The 20,177-nt window shown below is 41.8% G+C and overlaps 1 protein-coding gene and 1 long non-coding RNA gene across 3 annotated transcripts in view; one reads left to right on the forward strand and one right to left on the reverse strand.

The window, feature by feature from the left end:
* LOC122458072 overlaps positions 1–20,177 on the reverse strand; it is a 92,774-nt gene that overhangs the window by 16,473 nt on the left and 56,124 nt on the right. The gene's annotated exons all lie outside the window — the stretch shown is intronic.
* Positions 1–20,177, forward strand: part of ACMSD (aminocarboxymuconate semialdehyde decarboxylase) — a 66,883-nt gene that overhangs the window by 7,994 nt on the left and 38,712 nt on the right. The window contains exons 1-2 of one of the 2 annotated variants that reach the window (XM_038421872.2): positions 288–560; positions 8,529–8,625. In XM_038421872.2, coding sequence (XP_038277800.1) covers positions 8,541–8,625 — 85 coding nt within the window. In that variant the 5' untranslated portion in view covers positions 288–560; positions 8,529–8,540. Of the gene's footprint in view, positions 1–287; positions 561–8,528; positions 8,626–20,177 lie in introns of those variants that run through there. The other variant, XM_038421868.2, reaches the window with a different exon arrangement.

A 20,177-nucleotide genomic window follows, 5' to 3' on the forward strand; every position in this document is an offset into this window, starting at 1 on the left:
CTCTGAGGTTCTACTGTATTCAGAATGGCTAGTTCTAAAAAACAGATTTTAATAATAAAAAAGCATAACTTAGATCAAATTAAAAACTTTTTTTTCTATAGAATCACCAATTTTAGAACTTAACCTAGAAATTGACCCAGATCTTCTGACATTATATGGCTGTCTAGAAGGAAAAGGCGGATGCATCCGATGAAGTAAGCTGTAGCTCACGAAAGCTTATGCTCAAATAAATTTGTTAGTCTCTAAGGTGCCACAAGTCCTCCTTTTCTTTTTGCAGATACAGACTAACACGGCTGCTACTCTGAAACCTGTCATTATAGAAGGAAAAGAAAACACAAATAGAACTATCTCATCATATTTTTATAGAAGTTAAAGAACTAGAACAAAGAACTTTCAAAAAGAAGAAAGAGTAATTCATTCCTCAGCTTTATAACAAGGACAGCAAAGACAGAACAGTGGTTTCAGTTGGAACAGTATGCATCCTTTTGGGACCATACTGTACACGGAGCTGTGTGCATAATTGATTTTTCAGTTCCGTGGCTAAATCTGTGCGAAGAAAGGTAATTCCATTTTCCAGAGGATTTTGTTATTTCAAAATCTGGCTTTGTTTCAATTTTCAATAAAACCCCCATAATTCTCCCCAAATGGGAATGAAGTTCTGAGGCAGTCCGCCTTGTAAGCTGCTGCTGACCGTGGGAGCCTGGGGATCCCCAACTTGCAGGCAGGCAACCGAGGAGTCAGGTGGGCTCCAGGACAACTATGTGGCAGGGAGTGTTTAGTCAGAAGGCTGTCAAAATCAAACCATCTCTGTAGGACATTTGGGTTTTGATAAAATGGCAAATTCCATTGAAAAACTCATTTTTCTGATTTTTTTTCCCACCTGCTCTAGTTGAGGTGTATATAACCAGAACCTGCAGCAGGAGGTAATGCAAAAGTGACCTGCCTCAGCAGGCGATACAGAATGCATTGTATCTCAAGATGCCACTAGCAGCACAGAGAGAACACATACACTCCCTTCTAGGATGAGCCAGCTCCCTTCCCAGGCCCCCAGCCTTCTGGAGAGATTAGCATTATTAATAGAACTAGCCTGGAGCAGTGATGGCCCTCAGTGGAGCGCAGGGACTGCCAATACATCCAGCCCCCTCAGGTTTACAAGGAAGGGAAGGTTCCTTATACCCTCTCCTTATCCCTCACAGACCTGTGCAAAGCTAGCAACAATTGACCCCTTAACATAAAATTTAAGAATAATTTGTTGGGAATAATAATAAATAAAATATTTTATAGCGCCATAAGTTTACACACAAGGCACAAAGCCTGCCCTGAGGAGGTAAATAATACAGGACAAATGAACACAAGCAAAGAGGCAAGCTAACACTTCAGGAGCCTGATCCAATTGCCCAGTGAAGTCAATGGGAGCTTTCCACTGACTTCAGTAGGTGTTGGATTGGGTCGCAGGATTTTATTATGTTGAGAAAGGAAGAGTGGATGCTTGAAGAGGAGGGATAAGGAGGATGATCGAGTACACAGGGAACTGGACTGGACTTAAGAAACTTGTATTCAGTTCACATCACAGCCATATACTTCCTGTGCGGCTCCTCCTCAGTTTCCAATATCCCTGCCACACCGATACAATCTATTAATGACTGTGAGGTGTTCACACTGAGATGATGCATAGGTAGTTAGCTAAGGAAGGATCTGAAGAAAAGGAAGAGGTATCTAGTGAGTAAGAATAGGAAGAATGATTTAGATACAGTGAGCAGCAAGACACAAGGAGCACAGCTGAGAGTGCAAAAAGAAGAGATGTCCTTAGACTAGCTAAGAGCTTGAGCACATGCTTTACTTTAAGCATGTGCACACTCCCATTTAAGTCAACTAACTACAACCAGTTACATTATTAAATGGTTGGCAGTTTAGGTGGTGAGTTTAACAAGACAGAATTAGAGTTAATCTGCTCCCATCTTCTGAGGTTCAGACATGACTTCCAAATAGGAGCTCTGAACTGAGAGAGAGAGGGATGAGTGATATTTGAGTGACCTACACAACGACACAAAAAGAATAAATATCTAGTGCTTGGCATTTTCAGGGTGTTGCCTCAGCATCCCCTTCAGGTTTAGTCGCATGAAGACAGTAACTGAGCTGCTCTTTGGAAAAAAAAAACCTCACTCCCATGATTCTCACAAGAATTATAACTAATACATGTGCTATATAAAACATAGATTGAGACTTTCCAAGCTACCTGATGAATTTAGGAATTTTCCTATTAATCTTACTAGATGTGAATAATACTGATCTTGGGATAAGAACCTGTCAACCCTGAAAGTGATAACTGGGAATTCTTAAGTAATCCATATAATTAATATATAATCTATAGCCCGGGCTCCATAACGGGAAGTGGACATCCAAATCCCTTGGCACCTGGAAAAATCACAGCCTATGTGTGTCTGTGTCTGTATCTGTGTGTGTGCATGTGTGTGAGCACACATGAGTAATGAAAATGAGGAGTTTGATAAAATGCAACATCTGTTTATTACAAGAACATTCCAATGTCATCAACATCACTGGGATTATAAACCATGGAATTTTTTAAAGATTCAGTTGGAATCCTGTGGCAAGCTAGTAGTAGCAACACTATGGGCTATCCAGTGCTGCTTCTGTCAGAGTAGGTTGGATGTTACTGTCTTTGGGAGGGAATAGAGTAAAGTCCTTTGCACAAAACTGGAGAACGGAAAATGTGTTTTAGGATGAGAGGAGGAAAAAGCTTCTCATAAGAGTCAGTAAAAAATAATCAAACCATACAAAAATTAATTATGTATTTTTTCAAAGGAGTGAAATTCTGAATGAAACTGATGAGCCTGATGATGGGAAACTTTGCCATGTAGCTCAATTGATTTTAGACAACTGATTTTTAAATCTGTCTCTTAATTTTCACATAAATTTGTTAAAGCATAAAACAACAGGTGCTGTTAGGAGGAGATGTCTTACAAATCTTAAGTTATGTCCTAGGTAAATTGATTAAGCCTTGAGAATAGAGGTCTCATAGTACCTTGTCTGACGGCTTCTCTCTAGCCATTGCTTTGGAAACATGAACAATTTCCTCAGGATCCATGTGTTTATCATTACTGCAAAACCTCAGAGAACTGTTTCCAATTAACTTTACAAAATTACTTTATAATTTTGTATTTTAAAAGTGTCTGGATCATGTGCATTTTAGTGATAGTGTCCAGAGACTGTAGCAATATAACTGGATTTCCAGCTCTCATTTTTTTGTTGGGCCAAATCTTGCTTCTCATATGGGTAATCTCATTGAGCTGAGTGAATTTAGTCAGGTGAATAAGAAGAACGCCAGTTTGTTCTGTAAATCAGGCTTTTCCCGAGTTTACACACAAATATGAGGGTTCAGGATTGATCAATGGCACATCCATGATCACAGAAAATTCAATTAACGCAGGTGAAAGCAGCAATTCCAATTCTTTGTAGCCTGGCACTTAGCTTATTAGAAACTCTTTCATATTGCATAGCCTGACATTGTCTAGAAAGGGTTTCTTTTTATCTTTCAGTATTTATGTATTAACAGTAGATAGGTCCCTTGGTGAAATTAAAATCTGTCTAACATTGTTTTCAGTATTAAGAAGAAAATACATATGAGATCTTTAGAGGCTAGCAAAGTCTGAAGAAAGAATTGAAAGTCTACTTTGCTCACTGAAATACTCCCAGTGGCAACTCAATAAAGGGCACATAGTCTATTTCTATATGACAAAATCTTCAGTTCTGCTGGGTCTTTCCCTTACCACCAATATCATGCATATTACACAATAATCAATAGTGGCTTGATACTGGATTTTTAAAATGTATTGGAATGTATGCCTAAGATATCCCCTTCTATTTGGAAAATCAATTCTAACAGACTTCAAAGGATTTTGCCAGAGAAACAGGACTGTTGAGTTGTAATTACTGTCTATAACATTGGGAGTCATTTTCTCAAACTGTGATATTGCTGCCAGCTCATTCTGGCAACCTGCCAAGGTGGCACAGAAAGGGAGAGAGAAAAAAGATGTTTTAAAATATTTATCAGGGAAATATATTTGTGAATGATGTATGAAGCTAATAACAAATTTAAAGTTAAAAACAACCTGACTCCTCATAGAGAGGAGACATGCAACTGAGTATGCCTGCTACAACGAGTGTAATTTTATTAATTTAAGAAATTTTATGTCTATGTTCATCATAAGGAATAGTCTGAATTAACTGTTATTTTATATTGCAGAGTAGGTGTACAATGAGTGAAATTCACCTCTCCTCCAGGAGCATCAGTCAACTGATTTTGTGTGTTGGGGGAGGAAACTAGATATCTGTGAGGGGAGGGCTCCTGCCTCATACTGGGAATGAGGGGCGATCAACAGGTTATCTCAAGTGCTTATATACAAATGCACAAAGCCTTGGAAACAAGCAGGGAGAACTGGAGGTCCTGGTGATGTCAAGGAATTATGACGTGATTGGAATAACAGAGACTTGGTGGGATAACTCACATGACTGGAGTACAGTCATGGATGGTTATAAACTGTTCAGGAAGGACAGGCAGGGCAGAAAAGGTGGGGGAGTAGCACTATATGTAAGGGAGCAGTATGACTGCTCAGAGCTCCGGTACGAAACTGTGGAAAAACCTGAGTGTCTCTGGATTAAGTTTAGAAGTGTGTGCAACAAGAGTGATGTCATGGTGGGAGTCTGCTATAGACCACCGGACCAGGGGGATGAGGTGGATGAGGCTTTCTTCCGGCAACTCACGGAAGCTACTAGATCGCATGCCCTGATTCTCATGGGTGACTTTAATTTTCCTGATATCTGCTGGGAGAGCAATACAGCGGTGCATAGACAATCCAGGAAGTTTTTGGAAAGCGTAGGGGACAATTTCCTGGTGCAAGTGCTAGGGGAGCCAACTAGGGGGAGCGCTTTTCTTGACCTGCTGCTCACAAACCGGGTAGAATTAGTGGGGGAAGCAAAAGTGGATGGGAATCTGGGAGGCAGTGACCATGAGTTGGTTGAGTTCAGGATCCTGACGCAGGGAAGAAAGGTAAGCAGCAGGATACGGACCCTGGACTTCAGGAAAGCAGACTTTGACTCCCTCAGGGAACAGATGGCCAGGATCCCCTGGGGGACTAACATGAAAGGGAAGGGAGTCCAGGAGAGCTGGCTGTATTTCAAGGAATCCCTGTTGAGGTTACAGGGACAAACCATCCCGATGAGTCGAAAGAATAGTAAATATGGCAGGCGACCAGCTTGGCTTAATGGTGAAATCTTAGCGGATCTTAAACATAAAAAAGAAGCTTACAAGAAGTGGAAGGTTGGACATATGACCAGGGAAGAGTATAAAAATATTGCTCGGGCATGTAGGAAAGATATCAGGAGGGCCAAATCGCACCTGGAGCTGCAGCTAGCAAGAGATGTCAAGAGTAACAAGAAGGGTTTCTTCAGGTATGTTGGCAACAAGAAGAAAGCCAAGGAAAGTGTGGGCCCCTTACTGAATGAGGGAGGCAAGCTAGTGACAGAGGATGTGGAAAAAGCTAATGTACTCAATGCTTTTTTTGCCTCTGTTTTCACTAACAAGGTCAGCTCCCAGACTGCTGTGCTGGGCATCACAAAATGGGGAAGAGATGGCCAGCCCTCTGTAGAGATAGAGGTGGTTAGGGACTATTTAGAAAAGCTGGACGTGCACAAGTCCATGGGGCCGGACGAATTGCATCCGAGAGTGCTGAGGGAATTGGCGGCTGTGATTGCAGAGCCCTTGGCCATTATCTTTGAAAACTCGTGGCGAACGGGGGAAGTCCCGGATGACTGGAAAAAGGCTAATGTAGTGCCCATCTTTAAAAAAGGGAAGAAGGAGGATCCTGGGAACTACAGGCCGGTCAGCCTCACCTCAGTCCCTGGAAAAATCATGGAGCAGGTCCTCAAAGAATCAATCCTGAAGCACTTAGAGGAGAGGAAAGTGATCAGGAACAGTCAGCATGGATTCACCAAGGGAAGGTCATGCCTGACTAATCTAATCGCCTTTTATGATGAGATTACTGGTTCTGTGGATGAAGGGAAAGCAGTGGATGTATTGTTTCTTGACTTTAGCAAAGCTTTTGACACGGTCTCCCACAGCATTCTTGTCAGCAAGTTAAGGAAGTATGGGCTGGATGAATGCACTATAAGGTGGGTAGAAAGCTGGCTAGATTGTCGGGCTCAACGGGTAGTGATCAATGGCTCCATGTCTAGTTGGCAGCCGGTGTCAAGTGGAGTGCCCCAGGGGTCGGTCCTGGGGCCCGTTTTGTTCAATATCTTCATAAATGATCTGGAGGATGGTGTGGATTGCACTCTCAGCAAATTTGCGGATGATACTAAACTGGGAGGAGTGGTAGATACGCTGGAGGGGAGGGATAGGATACAGAAGGACCTAGACAAATTGGAAGATTGGGCCAAAAGAAATCTAATGAGGTTCAATAAGGATAAGTGCAGGGTCCTGCACTTAGGATGGAAGAATCCAATGCACCGCTACAGACTAGGGACCGAATGGCTCGGCAGCAGTTCTGCGGAAAAGGACCTAGGGGTGACAGTGGACGAGAAGCTGGATATGAGTCAGCAGTGTGCCCTTGTTGCCAAGAAGGCCAATGGCATTTTGGGATGTATAAGTAGGGGCATAGCGAGCAGATCGAGGGACGTGATCGTTCCCCTCTATTCGACACTGGTGAGGCCTCATCTGGAGTACTGTGTCCAGTTTTGGGCCCCACACTACAAGAAGGATGTGGATAAATTGGAAAGAGTACAGCGAAGGGCAACAAAAATGATTAGGGGTCTAGAGCACATGACTTACGAGGAGAGGCTGAGGGAGCTGGGATTGTTCAGTCTGCAGAAGAGAAGAATGAGGGGGGATTTGATAGCTGCTTTCAACTACCTGAAAGGGGGTTTCAAAGAGGATGGCTCTAGACTGTTCTCAATGGTAGCAGATGACAGAACGAGGAGTAATGGTCTCAAGTTGCAATGGGGGAGGTTTAGATTGGATATTAGGAAAAACTTTTTCACTAAGAGGGTGGTGAAACACTGGAATGCGTTACCTAGGGAGGTGGTAGAATCTCCTTCCTTAGAGGTTTTTAAGGTCAGGCTTGACAAAGCCCTGGCTAGGATGATTTAACTGGGACTTGGTCCTGCTTTGAGCAGGGGGTTGGACTAGATGACCTTCTGGGGTCCCTTCCAACCCTGATATTCTATGATTCTATGATTCTATGATTCTATATGGGTTGGAGAGAATGTGCCCCCTCATATTGGAGCAGGCTTTAGGCATTCATTGCATCTAGCTGCCATCCACTGTGCTATTCTTCCATACCCTTTACAGAGGGGTTCCCAGCCTCTAAATCAGTGTAATCGCAGATCCCATCACTCCTCGCCCCCAACATGTCTGCTCTACACCCATGCTTCCCTACCACACACAGGTGGAATCTGCAGGGTCCAGATACAACTTAATCCAGGTGTCTGCCATAGCTCAACTTTCGTGCATTCCCATTACCCAACAGAAGCAGCTAAGAGTATCTCTGAACTCTCACTTTACAGGTATTGATGGATTACATCTTGTCAATTTGTTTAAGAATAAAACAATAGGAAAATTGGCTGTTGGAGTTGCTTTTGGTGTTGAATCACTAGCTCTAATAACATATCCATAAGAGTATGTGGCTATGAGCAGTTGCAACATTCATTTTCCTTGGCTTGATTTGACAAGACAGTGACTACACAGTGTCTTTGGCCAGTTATCAAACCAATCAAAAATTAAAGTCAGAAGTGATGCATCGCTCTCTCTTCTCACAATTAAAGGGACACAGTCAAAGTTAGTGACCTTGATAATATTTTGACCTACATAACCCTGAAAGGGCTTTGCATTAAAACTGTTCTGCTATAGTTCAGATAATTGTTTTATATTGGATCTTTTCCCCTGATATGAATGCTTCAGTATTATTTTTTTTTATTTCTAAGAAGAAAATTCAACCTGCAGCTTCCATTGGGGCTAATTCTATCTCAATTGTACAGGATGAATCTGCAGTACTCTACTGAATTTATGGAGTTACTCTGAATTCTCTCTGGAGTTACTAAGATTGTTTTTGAGCCCATTCACTTCCAAAGGAATAGGACAAACCTGACGGCAGAACTTGGCTCATAGTCAATAAACAGCACTTATAAGCATCACTGTGATGTCAAACTCAGGCGCCTGAATGATGGAGGACAAACTTTAGTTAAGGAAACTGTTTGAGGATAACAAAGGGTATTAGCAACAGAGAGAGGATTATTTTTAAATTATAAAAAGAGACCTTGATATTGTCCTTTTGCATTACAAATAACATTTCTAAATTTTTTTTTGGATTTTTTTTTCTATTGAACAAAAATGTAGGGCCTGAATTCTAGCACTGGAGGGGCATTGGTAGCCTCACATACTTTTAACACAGTAGAATTTAGGCCATAATATCTTGACACAACTGTATTACTGTAATGAAAATTTCATTTCACAGGGGGAGGCAAAAATGATGAAGGAGGGAAAAGTTTTCAGAGTTATCCAAGAGAACTGCTGGAATCCAGAGGTTCGGGTTAAAGAGATGAACAAATCAGGTAACTCCAAAAATGAAATGGACTAATCATAAATCAGATAGAACAACTTAAGCTTTCCCATCAAAGTGTTTTATAATAACATTAAAATGAAAAGGTTTTGCAGAGTTACAGTTAGTTTAAATCAATTGCAAGTCAGTGAAAACTAATACAGTTTACATTTGGACTCAAAAGAGACAGATTCTACCTTTCAGTACTTTGCTCCAGAAGTAGCCAAAATTAATTTCTGTGCAGGAAGGTACAAGTTAATATGAGTATGGGTGTCAGAACATAGCCTCAAAAGGAAAATATGCATTCCTAATTTTAAAAGTGGCCTATAAAGGAGAAAGCTTTGTTTGAGCTCTTTCTTTGTTTTTGATGATGTATTTAAAAAAAATGAAAAAACTTTCTGCCAAGTTTTTTTTTCCTGCTTGTTTTTACATTACATTGTTTACCACGTTTTCGCTGGAGGACTGTGAGTAACTGGAGAATTAGTGGAATTATGTTATCAGATGAGACAAGAGGCCCTGATCCTGTAAGCGTGTGCCTAACTTTAAGTTTGGCTTCAAAAAGACCACTCGTGTGTATCATTAGGCACATGCAATTATCTTCAAGAACTCATAGAGAACAGGTGAGGTCACAGAGAATTGAATAAAGGCAAACATGGTATCTTTCTTTTAAAGAGAACAAAGAGGACTTGCGGAATTATAGACCATCAGTCTAAATTAGATATATGGGAAGATACTTGAACAAATTATTAAACAATCAATTTGTAGGCACTTCGAGAATAATAGCATGACAACAAATCTATATTGGCTATTACTTAAGAACAAATTATGCCAAAGCAACCTATTTTCTTTCTTTGACAGGGTTACTGGGTGGGGCAGAAAGGAGTATATATGACTTATTTTTATTTTAGTAAAGCTTTTGACAGTCTCACAGGGCATTATCTTAAGCAAACAAGGAAAATGTGGTCTAGATGAAAATACTAAGGTGGGTGCATAATTGGTTGAGAAACTGTATTCAAGGACGCCTGGTTGTTTTTGCTGATACAGACTAACATGGCTACCAGTCTGAAACCTCTACTCAAAGAGTATTTATAATGGTTTGCTGTCAAACTGGAAAGACATATCTAGTGCAGTTCTGCATGAGTCATTTCTGAGTCACATACTGTTCACTATTTTCATTAATGACTTGAATAACAGAGTGGAGAGTATGCTTCTAAAATTTACAGAGGATGCAAAGCTAGTTGCAAGCACTTTGACGGATAAGATTAAAAATAAAAAAACCTAAATAAATTGGAGAATTGTTCTGAAATCAACAAGATGAAATCCAATAAAGACAAATGTGAAGTAGTACACTTAGGAAGGAAAAAAATCAAATGCACAACTACAAAATGGGAAATAACAGGCTAGGCAGTAGTACTGCTGAAGATGATCTAGGAGTTATAGTGGATCACCAATGAAATAAGAGACAAAATGAGATACCGTGGCAAAAAAGAAAAAGTCATTCTGGGTGTATGAACCGGAGTGTCAATGACTGGGACGTGGCTGGTAGTGTCTAGTGGTTGGAGCAGGAGTCAGTAGTCAGGAATCAGATCTGAGGATCAGGACCGGGTTACATGGAATGAGTCAGGACAGGGGCAAAGCTGGTCCATGGCAGTAGCAGAGCTGGAGCAGGACTGGGAACAAAGCAGGAGCTGGAGCTATTGCAGCCACAGGTAAATGCTTTGAGCAGCTGCTGAACAACTGCTGCTGCTGCTGGGCTTAAGAATCACTCTGCTGATTCTTCTAACTAATCAGGCAATGTACCCAGACAGGAAGCTACTACAGGCCAGCTGTGCTCATTAGGCTGCCTGGAGACTGGTTCTACTGCAGGCCCTGATTCCTGACAGTACCTGCCCCCTCAAAGGCCTTGGGGTGCAGGTTCTCAGAGTATGTCTGGTGGAACTTTTGCAATAGGTCCAGGGCATGGATGTTCTCTATTGGTTCCCAAGACCATTCATCCAGACTGTAGCTTTCCCAGTCCACCAGATGCTGGAATCTAACTAACCAAGGGTGAGGATTCAGTAGACCACACACTCCTCCTGTCCATGGACTGTTATGGGGGTCAGTGGCAGGTTGGATTGGCTTGGGTTTGGATTTTTAGTGGAGGGTTTTTTAAAAGTGACATATAAAAGAGGAGATGGATCTTCATGCACTTGAGCAGCTGTAACCTGAAGGCCACTGGGTGTACCCATTCTGTAATCCAGAAGGGGTCAGTGTATTGGGAGTCTAATTTGGCAGATACATGGTTCAATTTAAGGTTCTGGGCAGAAAGCCACACCTTGTCACCTGTGGCCAGATTGGAAAGAGCCTAATGATCCTGGTCCATTTGGTGCTTATAGGCTTCTTTGGCAGACTGAAAGTGTTGCAAGTGTTTGAGCTCCTGGCGCATCTGTGGTAGGCAGGAGGCTAAATCTGCTGTGGCCAATACTGGGGAACTCATGGGCCAGTCTGGGTGGAAGTGGGAGTGAAAGCAATTTGCAAAAGAATGGTGTCATAAATATAAAGGGAAGGATAAACACCTTTAAAATCCTTCCTGGCCAGAGGAAAAATCCTTTCACCTGTAAAGGGTTAAGAAGCTAGGATAACCTCGCTGGCACCTGACCACAATGACCAATGAGGAGACAAGATACTTTCAAAGCTGGAGGGAGGAAGAAACAAAGGATCTGTCTCTGTGATGCTTTTGCCGGGGACAGAACAGGAATTGTGTCTTAGAATTTAGTAAGTAATCTAGCTAAATATGCATTAGATTATGATTTCTTTAAATGGCTGAGAAATTAGACTGTGCTGAATAGAATGAATATTCTTGTCTTTGTGTCTTTCTTGTAACTTAAGTTTTTGCCTAGACGGATTCTCTATGTTTTGAATATAATTACCCTGTAAGGTATTTACCATCCTGATTTTACAGAGGTGATTCTTTTTACCTTTTCTTATATTAAAATTCTTCTTGTAAGAAATTGAATGCTTTTTTCATTGTTCTTAAGATCCAAGGGTTTGGGTCTGTGGTCACCTATGCAAATTGGTGAGGATTTTTATCAAGCCTTCCCCAAGCAGGGGGGTGCAAGGTTTTGGTGAGGATTTTGGGGGGAAAGACTTTTCCAAGGGGGAAGGAACCTTGACAAATGGGTTATGCTGAATTGAGGCCTGCATTGCATTGTTATATGTAAATTTGGCATGGCACAGCAGGGGAAGAGAGTGGTAACTCAAAGACCAGTGAAGATATTCCTCCAAGATTTGAATGACTTTCTCTGTTTGCCCATTACTCTGTGGATGATAGGCAAGACAAGGTGAGGAATTCAATACCAAGGAGTCTGAGAAATTCCCGTAAGAACTGGGGGATGAACTGGGGACCCAGGTTCGATACAATGCCCATCAGTAACCCAAGGTAGGGTTTTCTAGGAAGAGTCAAGCCATCTCCATGCTGTAGGAACAGTATGGTGTAGGATGAAGTATGCCATCTTTGTTATAAGGTCCAAAAAAACCCAGCATTACCAAGTGTCCCTGGGATCATGGCAGTTCTACAATGAAGTCCATTCATATAATAAACCAAGGCTGTGGAGGTGTGGACAGAATTGGGGGAGACGTATGGGTTTTGATCATGAGTTCTCAGTATGGACACAGAGGTTGCAAGACCGTATATAATCCTTGATGTAAACTTGTGACTTGGCCACCAGAAGCTCCTTGAGACCAGATTCCTGGTCTTGAATTGGCCAAATTGGCCCACAAGTGGCAAATTATGGCATACTTTCAATACCTGAAGCCTAGGTTGTCCCACTGGAACATAAATTCAACCCTTGTGATAGATGAGGCCATTCTGTAGTCAGAACTTGGATTCTGGTCAGGTACCCAGATCGTTCAGGGTCTCACGGATCTGGGTTGCAAACAGGTTGTCGAGGAGTAGGGAGTGGATGGAGGATGTCAGTTCTGCTGTAGTCCATCCCATTGACAAAGTTGGACACCTTGCATATAGTGGCAGAGGGCTCTTCACCAGCTTTGAGTTATTTGTTTTTCCAGAATAGGGCATCCCACCTTTCCATTTCTCACCCTTGGGTGATAGGTTGCTACAAAGTCACATTGAGCAAGGAAGAACCTGCAGATCTAGCATTGGTTAAGGTATCTAGCTGCCTGTAAGTACTTCAGGTTTCTGTGATCCATTAGGAGTTCGATGGAAATTGGGCTCCTTCTAGGAGGTGGTGCCATGCCTTGAAAGCTGCTTTAATAGCCACTTGAAGGCATGGGAGGGGAAGGAGTAGGTTGTGTGGGCCCACGTGTCAAGATAATACTGCACCTGTTTGAGGCATCAGCCTGGATCGTAAATGGTTTAGTGGGATTTGAGTGAATCAGGATGGGTACTCACGTGAATGCCCTCTTCAGTCAAATCAAAGGCCAACTGAACCTCCGTAGACCATGTAAACCAAGCCCCTTTTTGGAAAAGTGCCATTATGGGTGCAATCAGGCTAGAGAAACCTTTAATAAATTGTAGAAACTGGCAAACCCCAGGAATCGCTGCAACCCATGTATGTCCTTGAGCACAGCCCAGTTGGATATTGCTGCCATTTTTGGGGTCCATGGTGAATCCCTCAGGAAAGACAATATATTCTAAGAATTCCACTGTGTCGTTATCAAACTTGCATTTCTTGAGCTTTGAATACAGGTGGTTTTAGCAGAGTCTCTCCAAGACAGTGAGCACATGATAATCATGAAGTTCCTGACTTTCTGGGAAAATGAGGATGTTGTATACTCCCAGAAGTCAGGAACAACTGATAACTATCCACTTATAATAGCCAATAATATATTTGAAGACTGATATCAGCACCTGCCCCCAGTCTTCTTTTCTCAAGACTAAACATACTCATTTTTTTTAGCCTTTCCTCATTGGTCAGGTTATCTAAATCTTTTTTATCATTTTGTTGCTCTCTCCAGTTTGTCCACAACTTTCTTAAATTGTGGGACCCAGAACTGGACACAGTACTCCAGCTGAGGCCTCATGAATAGAGTGGAACAATTACCTTCTGTGTCCTGCATATGACACTCCTTGTCAGGGAGCGGGACCTGCAGCAGAGTCAGTCACTGAATAATCTAACAAGTACAGCTGGCCTGTTGTAAGCTTCCTGATTGATTGCTCAGAAGAGTCAAAAGACCAGCTCCTAAGCCCAGAAGCAGCAAAAGTTCAGCAGGTTTCAGAGTGGTAGCCATGTTAGTCTGTATCAGCAAAAAAAACGAGGAGTACTTGTGGCACCTTAGAGACTAACAAATTTATTTGGGTATAAGCTTTCATGGTCTAAAACCCACTTCATCAGATGCATGCAGTGGAAAATACAGTAGGAAGATATATATACACAGAGAACATGAAAAAATGGATGTTGCCATACCAACTGTAACAAGATTAACCAATTAAGGTGGGCTATTATCAGCAGGAGAAAAAAAACTTTTGTCGTGATAATCAGGATGGCCCATTTCAAACAGTTGACAAGAAGGTGTGAGTAACAGTAGGGGGAAAATTAGCATAGGGAAATAGTTTTTACTTTGTGTAATGACCCATCCACTCTCAGTCTTTATTCAGGCCTAATTTAATGGTGTCCAGTTTGCAAATTAGTTCAAATTCTGCAGTTTCTTGTTGGAGTCTGTTTTTGAAGTTTTTTGGTTGGAGAATTGCGACTTTTAGGTCTGAAACTGAGTGATCAGGGAGGTTGAAGTGTTCTCTGACTGATTTTTGAATGTTATAATTCTTGACAACTGATTTGTGTCCATTTATTCTTTTGTGTAGAGATTGCCTGGTTTGGCCAATGTACAGGGCAGAGGGGCATTGCTGGCACATGATGGCATATATCACATTGGTAGATGTGCAGGTGAACAAGCCTTTGATGGTGTGGTTGATATGATTAGGTCAGCAGCTGCTCAAAGCATTTGCCTATGGCTGCAATAGCTTCTGTGCCTCCTTGTTCCCAGCCTTGCTTCTGCCTTATTCCAGTCCTCCTCCTGCCTTGTTCCAGCCCTGCTCCTGCACTTTTTTTTATACATCACAAAGAAGCAAACTAAAAGAGTCAAACACATTTTTTTTTCTGCTTTGCAGGTCACCTTTAATAAGCAGTGAGTTCCTCAAGGGATAATAACTACAGGCCATATCTTATTCTTGTTCCATTGATGGAGGTGCAGCTATTGATTTCAAAGACAATTTTTGGTAAGAAAGATTGAGGGTAGATCATGGCCCTAAAAATTAACCACCAAAAATGACACAGTTTGGGAGGGAAGATGCAAAGAGTTTCTCTCAGTTAAAGAAAGCTGGTAACCAGCAGGGTAAGGTGTCATTAACTCAGGTAACTTTCAGGCCCTGTAATTAGGTCCTATTTGTGAAAAGCTTTATGCAGCAACGTAAGAACTTTATCATTAAAGTATTTATTGCATCAAAGAAATGCAACTTGTACCTAGCGCACCAGAACAGCGATTAGATCACATGATCATACCTCCTGGCTCCAGTCAGAATACAAGATGGTGTATTAAAATACTTACTTAAATGTAAACTGCAAAACCAATGTGAAAACTGAGTTCAGATCACAGTTTTATGCCAAAGGCCACACTAGCCAGGCTGTGGGTGACACTGAATTCAAATATTAATTTTAACTAAACTTTCTTTAATTCCTTTCTCCTCTGTGAAATCTTCTTGGTCCTTCCTGCCTCAGTGAAGACATAGCAGAATGTATCACTCTATGTCATAACACATACCATGGATTGCAGTGAGATGCTGGCCATTGCAGATGTGCATTCTGGAATATCAACAGTGAACCAGGATGTACCAAGAGGATTTCAGAAAAGTGGGGGGGAGAGGGAAAATACTTTTTCAAAAAGTAAGTTACTCATCACATAAATGAGTTTTTTAATCTCCCTTGCTCCCTCACAGTGTGGTGACCGGGAACATTTAGCACAGAAATCTCTCTTTAAGTCCATTTTAATATTTGCTTTTCAGTTTGCCTTTCCGCAAGCTGGAATGCAAGAAAGTAAAGCATTAATGCAATCTCTCTGTCGGAAAAGGAAAGAAAAGACTGAATCCTGGAAATGATCTTAAAGTGGTAGAAATCTGAATTTACTATGTCAGAGAAATAGATGATTCTGTTTCCCTTTAAAAATCAGAACACCAAGGCTGTTAACTATTTATAGTTGATGCCTGAATATCAGAGCCACCAAAGGAAGAGGAGAATGAGGTAACAGATTTAAGATGAAAAGGAGTACTGGTGGCACCTTAGAGACTAACAAATTTATTAGAGCATAAGCTTTCGTGAGCTACAGCTCACTTCATCGGATGCATTTGGTGGAAAAAACAGAGGAGAGATTTATATACACACACACAGAGAACATGAAACAATGGGTTTATCATACACACTGTAAGGAGAGTGATCACTTAAGATAAGCCATCACCAGCAGCAGGGGGGGGAAAGGAGGAAAACCTTTCATGGTGACAAGCAAGGTAGGCTAATTCCAGCAGTTAACAAGAATATCAGAGGAACAGTGGGGGGTGGGGTGGGAGGGAGAAATACCATGGGGAAATAGTTTTACTTTGTGTAATGACTTATCCATTCCCAGTCTCTATTCAAGCCTAAGTTAATTGTATCCAGTTTGCAAATGAATTCCAATTCAGCAGTCTCTCGTTGGAGTCTGTTTTTGAAGCTTTTTTGTTGAAGTATAGCCACTCTAAGATCTGTGATCGAGTGACCAGAGAGATTGAAGTGTTCTCCAACTGGTTTTTGAATGTTATAATTCTTGACGTCTGATTTATGTCCATTCATTCTTTTACGTAGAGACTGTCCAGTTTGGCCAATGTACATGGCAGAGGGGCATTGCTGGCACATGATGGCATATATCACATTGGTAGATGCGCAGGTGAACGAGCCTCTGATAGTGTGGCTGATGTGATTAGGCCCTATGATGGTATCCCCTGAATAGATATGTGGACAGAGTTGGCAACGGGCTTTGTTGCAAGGATAGGTTCCTGGGTTAGTGGTTCTGTTGTGTGGTGTGTGGTTGCTGGTGAGTATTTGCTTCAGATTGGGGGGCTGTCTGTAAGCAAGGACTGGTCTGTGTCCCAAGATCTGTGAGAGTGATGGGTCGTCCTTCAGGATAAGTTGTAGATCCTTGATGATGCGTTGGAGAGGTTTTAGTTGGGGGCTGAAGGTGATGGCTAGTGGCGTTCTGTTGTTTTCTTTGTTGGGCCTGTCCTGTAGTAGGTGACTTCTGGGTACTCTTCTGGCTCTGTCAATCTGTTTCTTCACTTCAGCAGGTGGGTATTGTAGTTGTAGGAATGCATGATAGAGACCTTGTAGGTGTTTGTCTCTGTCTGAGGGGTTGGAGCAAATGCGGTTATATCGTAGCGCTTGGCTGTAGACAATGGATCGAGTGGTATGATCTGGATGAAAGCTAGAGGCATGTAGGTAGGAATAGCGGTCAGTAGGTTTCCGATATAGGGTGGTGGTTATGTGACCATCGCTTATTAGCACCGTGGTGTCCAGGAAGTGGATCTCTTGTGTGGACTGGTCCAGGCTGAGGTTGATGGTGGGATGGAAATTGTTGAAATCATGGTGGAATTCCTCAAGAGCTTCTTTTCCATGGGTCCAGATGATGAAGATGTCATCAATGTAGCGCAAGTAGAGTAGGGGCATTAGGGGACGAGAGCTGAGGAAGCGTTGTTCTAAGTCAGCCATAAAAATGTTGGCATACTGTGGGGCCATGCGGGTACCCATCGCAGTGCCGCTGATTTGAAGGTATACATTGTCACCAAATGTGAAATAGTTATGGGTCAGGACAAAGTCACAAAGTTCAGAACTAGGTTAGCCGTGACAGTATCGGGGATACTGTTCCAAAAGCTTCAAAAACAGACTCCAACGAGAGACTGCTGAATTGGAATTCATTTGCAAACTGGATACAATTAACTTAGGCTTGAATAGAGACTGGGAATGGATGAGTCATTACACAAAGTAAAACTATTTCCCCATGGTATTTCTCCCTCCCACCCCACCCCCCACTGTTCCTCTGATATTCTTGTTAACTGCTGGAATTAGCCTACCTTGCTTGTCACCATGAAAGGTTTTCCTCCTTTCCCCCCCCTGCTGCTGGTGATGGCTTATCTTAAGTGATCACTCTCCTTACAGTGTGTATGATAAACCCATTGTTTCATGTTCTCTGTGTGTGTGTATATAAATCTCTCCTCTGTTTTTTCCACCAAATGCATCCGATGAAGTGAGCTGTAGCTCACGAAAGCTTATGCTCTAATAAATTTGTTTGTCTCTAAGGTGCCACCAGTACTCCTTTTCTTTTTGCGAATACAGACTAACACGGCTGCTACTCTGAAACCTAGATTTAAGATGGTGTCAGGAACCAGCAATTCATAGCTCAGTTTTTGTAGCAATTAATATTTAAAAATCCTTGGACATCTGTGCCCCTATATTTAAGACAAGCTGATCAAACAGTGCAAGCAGAGGAAATGATCTTCATGTGAATCACATAAAAAAAGGAAAGTTGGATAATTAAATGCAAAAAAGCAGGCAAAGGCTGAAGATGAATGGTCCCTAGGGACACTGGGAAAGAACGGCAAGAGAGGCAAACTGCACACAATCAGATGACTGTGATCACTTCCATACCAAGTGCCATTCCTGCTATCATACATCATAACATTCCAAATGACCAGTGGTATCAAATGCTATGGAACTATGCAACAATATATGAACCAATAAGACCATCACCAGTGCATAGGAAGAACCCATTCACCATGTTAACCACTGCTGTTCCAGCAGTTGAAACCCTCGCTTGCAAGCCTCTAATAAACTGTTCTGAGGAAGGTGATTAAACAGTTGTTTGATTGCACCCTCTTCAAACACTTTAGCAGGAAAGCATAAATAGGGAAAAGACAAATAAATGGCTGGACAGTAAAATATGTCTCTGTTAAGAAGAGGGCTGTAATGGGATTTAACCATTTTAATGGGATTGGAACAAGACACAATAATAATCCGTTTAAGGCATGGGAAGTGTTCCCAAATGTGCTAATCAAGTGTTCACTGGCACATTGCTGGAGAATGTAAATGGGTCAGGGATCAAGACCTTTCTGTTCTCCCACTATGCAGTACAGAGAGGAGCAAAATGCCAAAAAATCCATAATGCGTCTGTGTAGAGGGGAAAATTGGCTACATGGGATGTTCCTCCCACCCTTTCCCTTTCACTCTCCCTTCCTTCCCCCCAACATTTCTGACCTCTGGAAAAAGCCCTTGTGTCTCATCATCATTTATATGAGAAAAGACACATGGCCAGAGCAAAAATAGGATCATTCTTCCTCAGAAGCACTGCAGAAGGAATACAGTAAAACATGCAAGTTAATGTTGCTTGAAGCAGAAGACTGGAAATTAGCATGAACATTTGGGGCGCAAATGAGAAGTCAATGGGAGCTGAGAGCACTCAGCATCATGCAGGAGTTGCTCAGCATGGACTCACATCCCTACAAGCGCTCTCTACTGAAAAAAACAACCATGGAGGGGACTCAATTACAACACAAGAGCTCGTGTCTGAGGAAACAAGGAGCAAAAATGCTGCTCATTGAAGAGTGATTCTCTAGCGAAGTGGGTTATTCTTTAGGCTTCCTAGAGGAATCCAGATTCAACCTCTGTCCCCCCAGACAACTTAAAATTCAAACTTCAGGATGAAAATGATTTACCTGCTGTAAAGTAACTGCAAGTAATATCTAAGATTACTATAAGGGAAAGAAATGAGAGGGGAAAATATGTTTTCTCTATTTTTTTCCTATCTGCTTAGTATGTATTAAACAGCACCTTGCCTACAGTCATTTTCACTGTTTCCCTGACGTAGTGAGTAAGGCCCCAATCCTGTAAGTGCTTGTATATTTTTATACGAGACTTTGCAAGATCAGAGTCAGTTTTCCCTGTTGTTTTCATGGATCATTAACAGCAATAAAAAAGAGGAAGTCACTGGAAAAAAATTAGGAAAGAGTGTGTGTAAAATCACAAAACTTCTCAGGGTGATTCTGAGGCAGTTGTAGTTAATGAAAATAATTCTCACTCATTTTTTTTTTTGAACTAACTGATTTCAAGGTTCTGTTAGTGAATGCAAAGCTTCTGCATTTGTTATAGGGAGCAAAAACAATATATATTATTTTCACTGTCTTAAGTGGGACCTTCAAAGATTTTTTTATATGACAAAATACATTTATGGAAATCAAGATACATTTATGGAAAATTAAGTAAAATGAAAGAAAGTCAAGAGTGATAAGCATGCACAATTATTTAAATTAACACCAATAGATTAAAGCAGGGGCTCTCAAACTTCATTGCACCGCGACCCCCATCTGACAATAAAAATTACTACACTACCCCAGGAAGGGGGACCGAAGACTGAGCCACCCCAGCCCCACTGCCTCAGGTGAAGAGGCCAAAGCCCCAAACTCGACGGGGAGGCCTGTAACCTGAGCCCCGCCACCCATGGCCAAAGCCAAAGCTCTCAGTCTTTGGCTTCAGCCACGGGCGGTGGGGCTTGGGG

Source organism: Dermochelys coriacea, chromosome 11 (genome assembly GCF_009764565.3).
Source record: "Dermochelys coriacea isolate rDerCor1 chromosome 11, rDerCor1.pri.v4, whole genome shotgun sequence".
Lineage (NCBI taxonomy): Eukaryota > Metazoa > Chordata > Testudines > Dermochelyidae > Dermochelys > Dermochelys coriacea.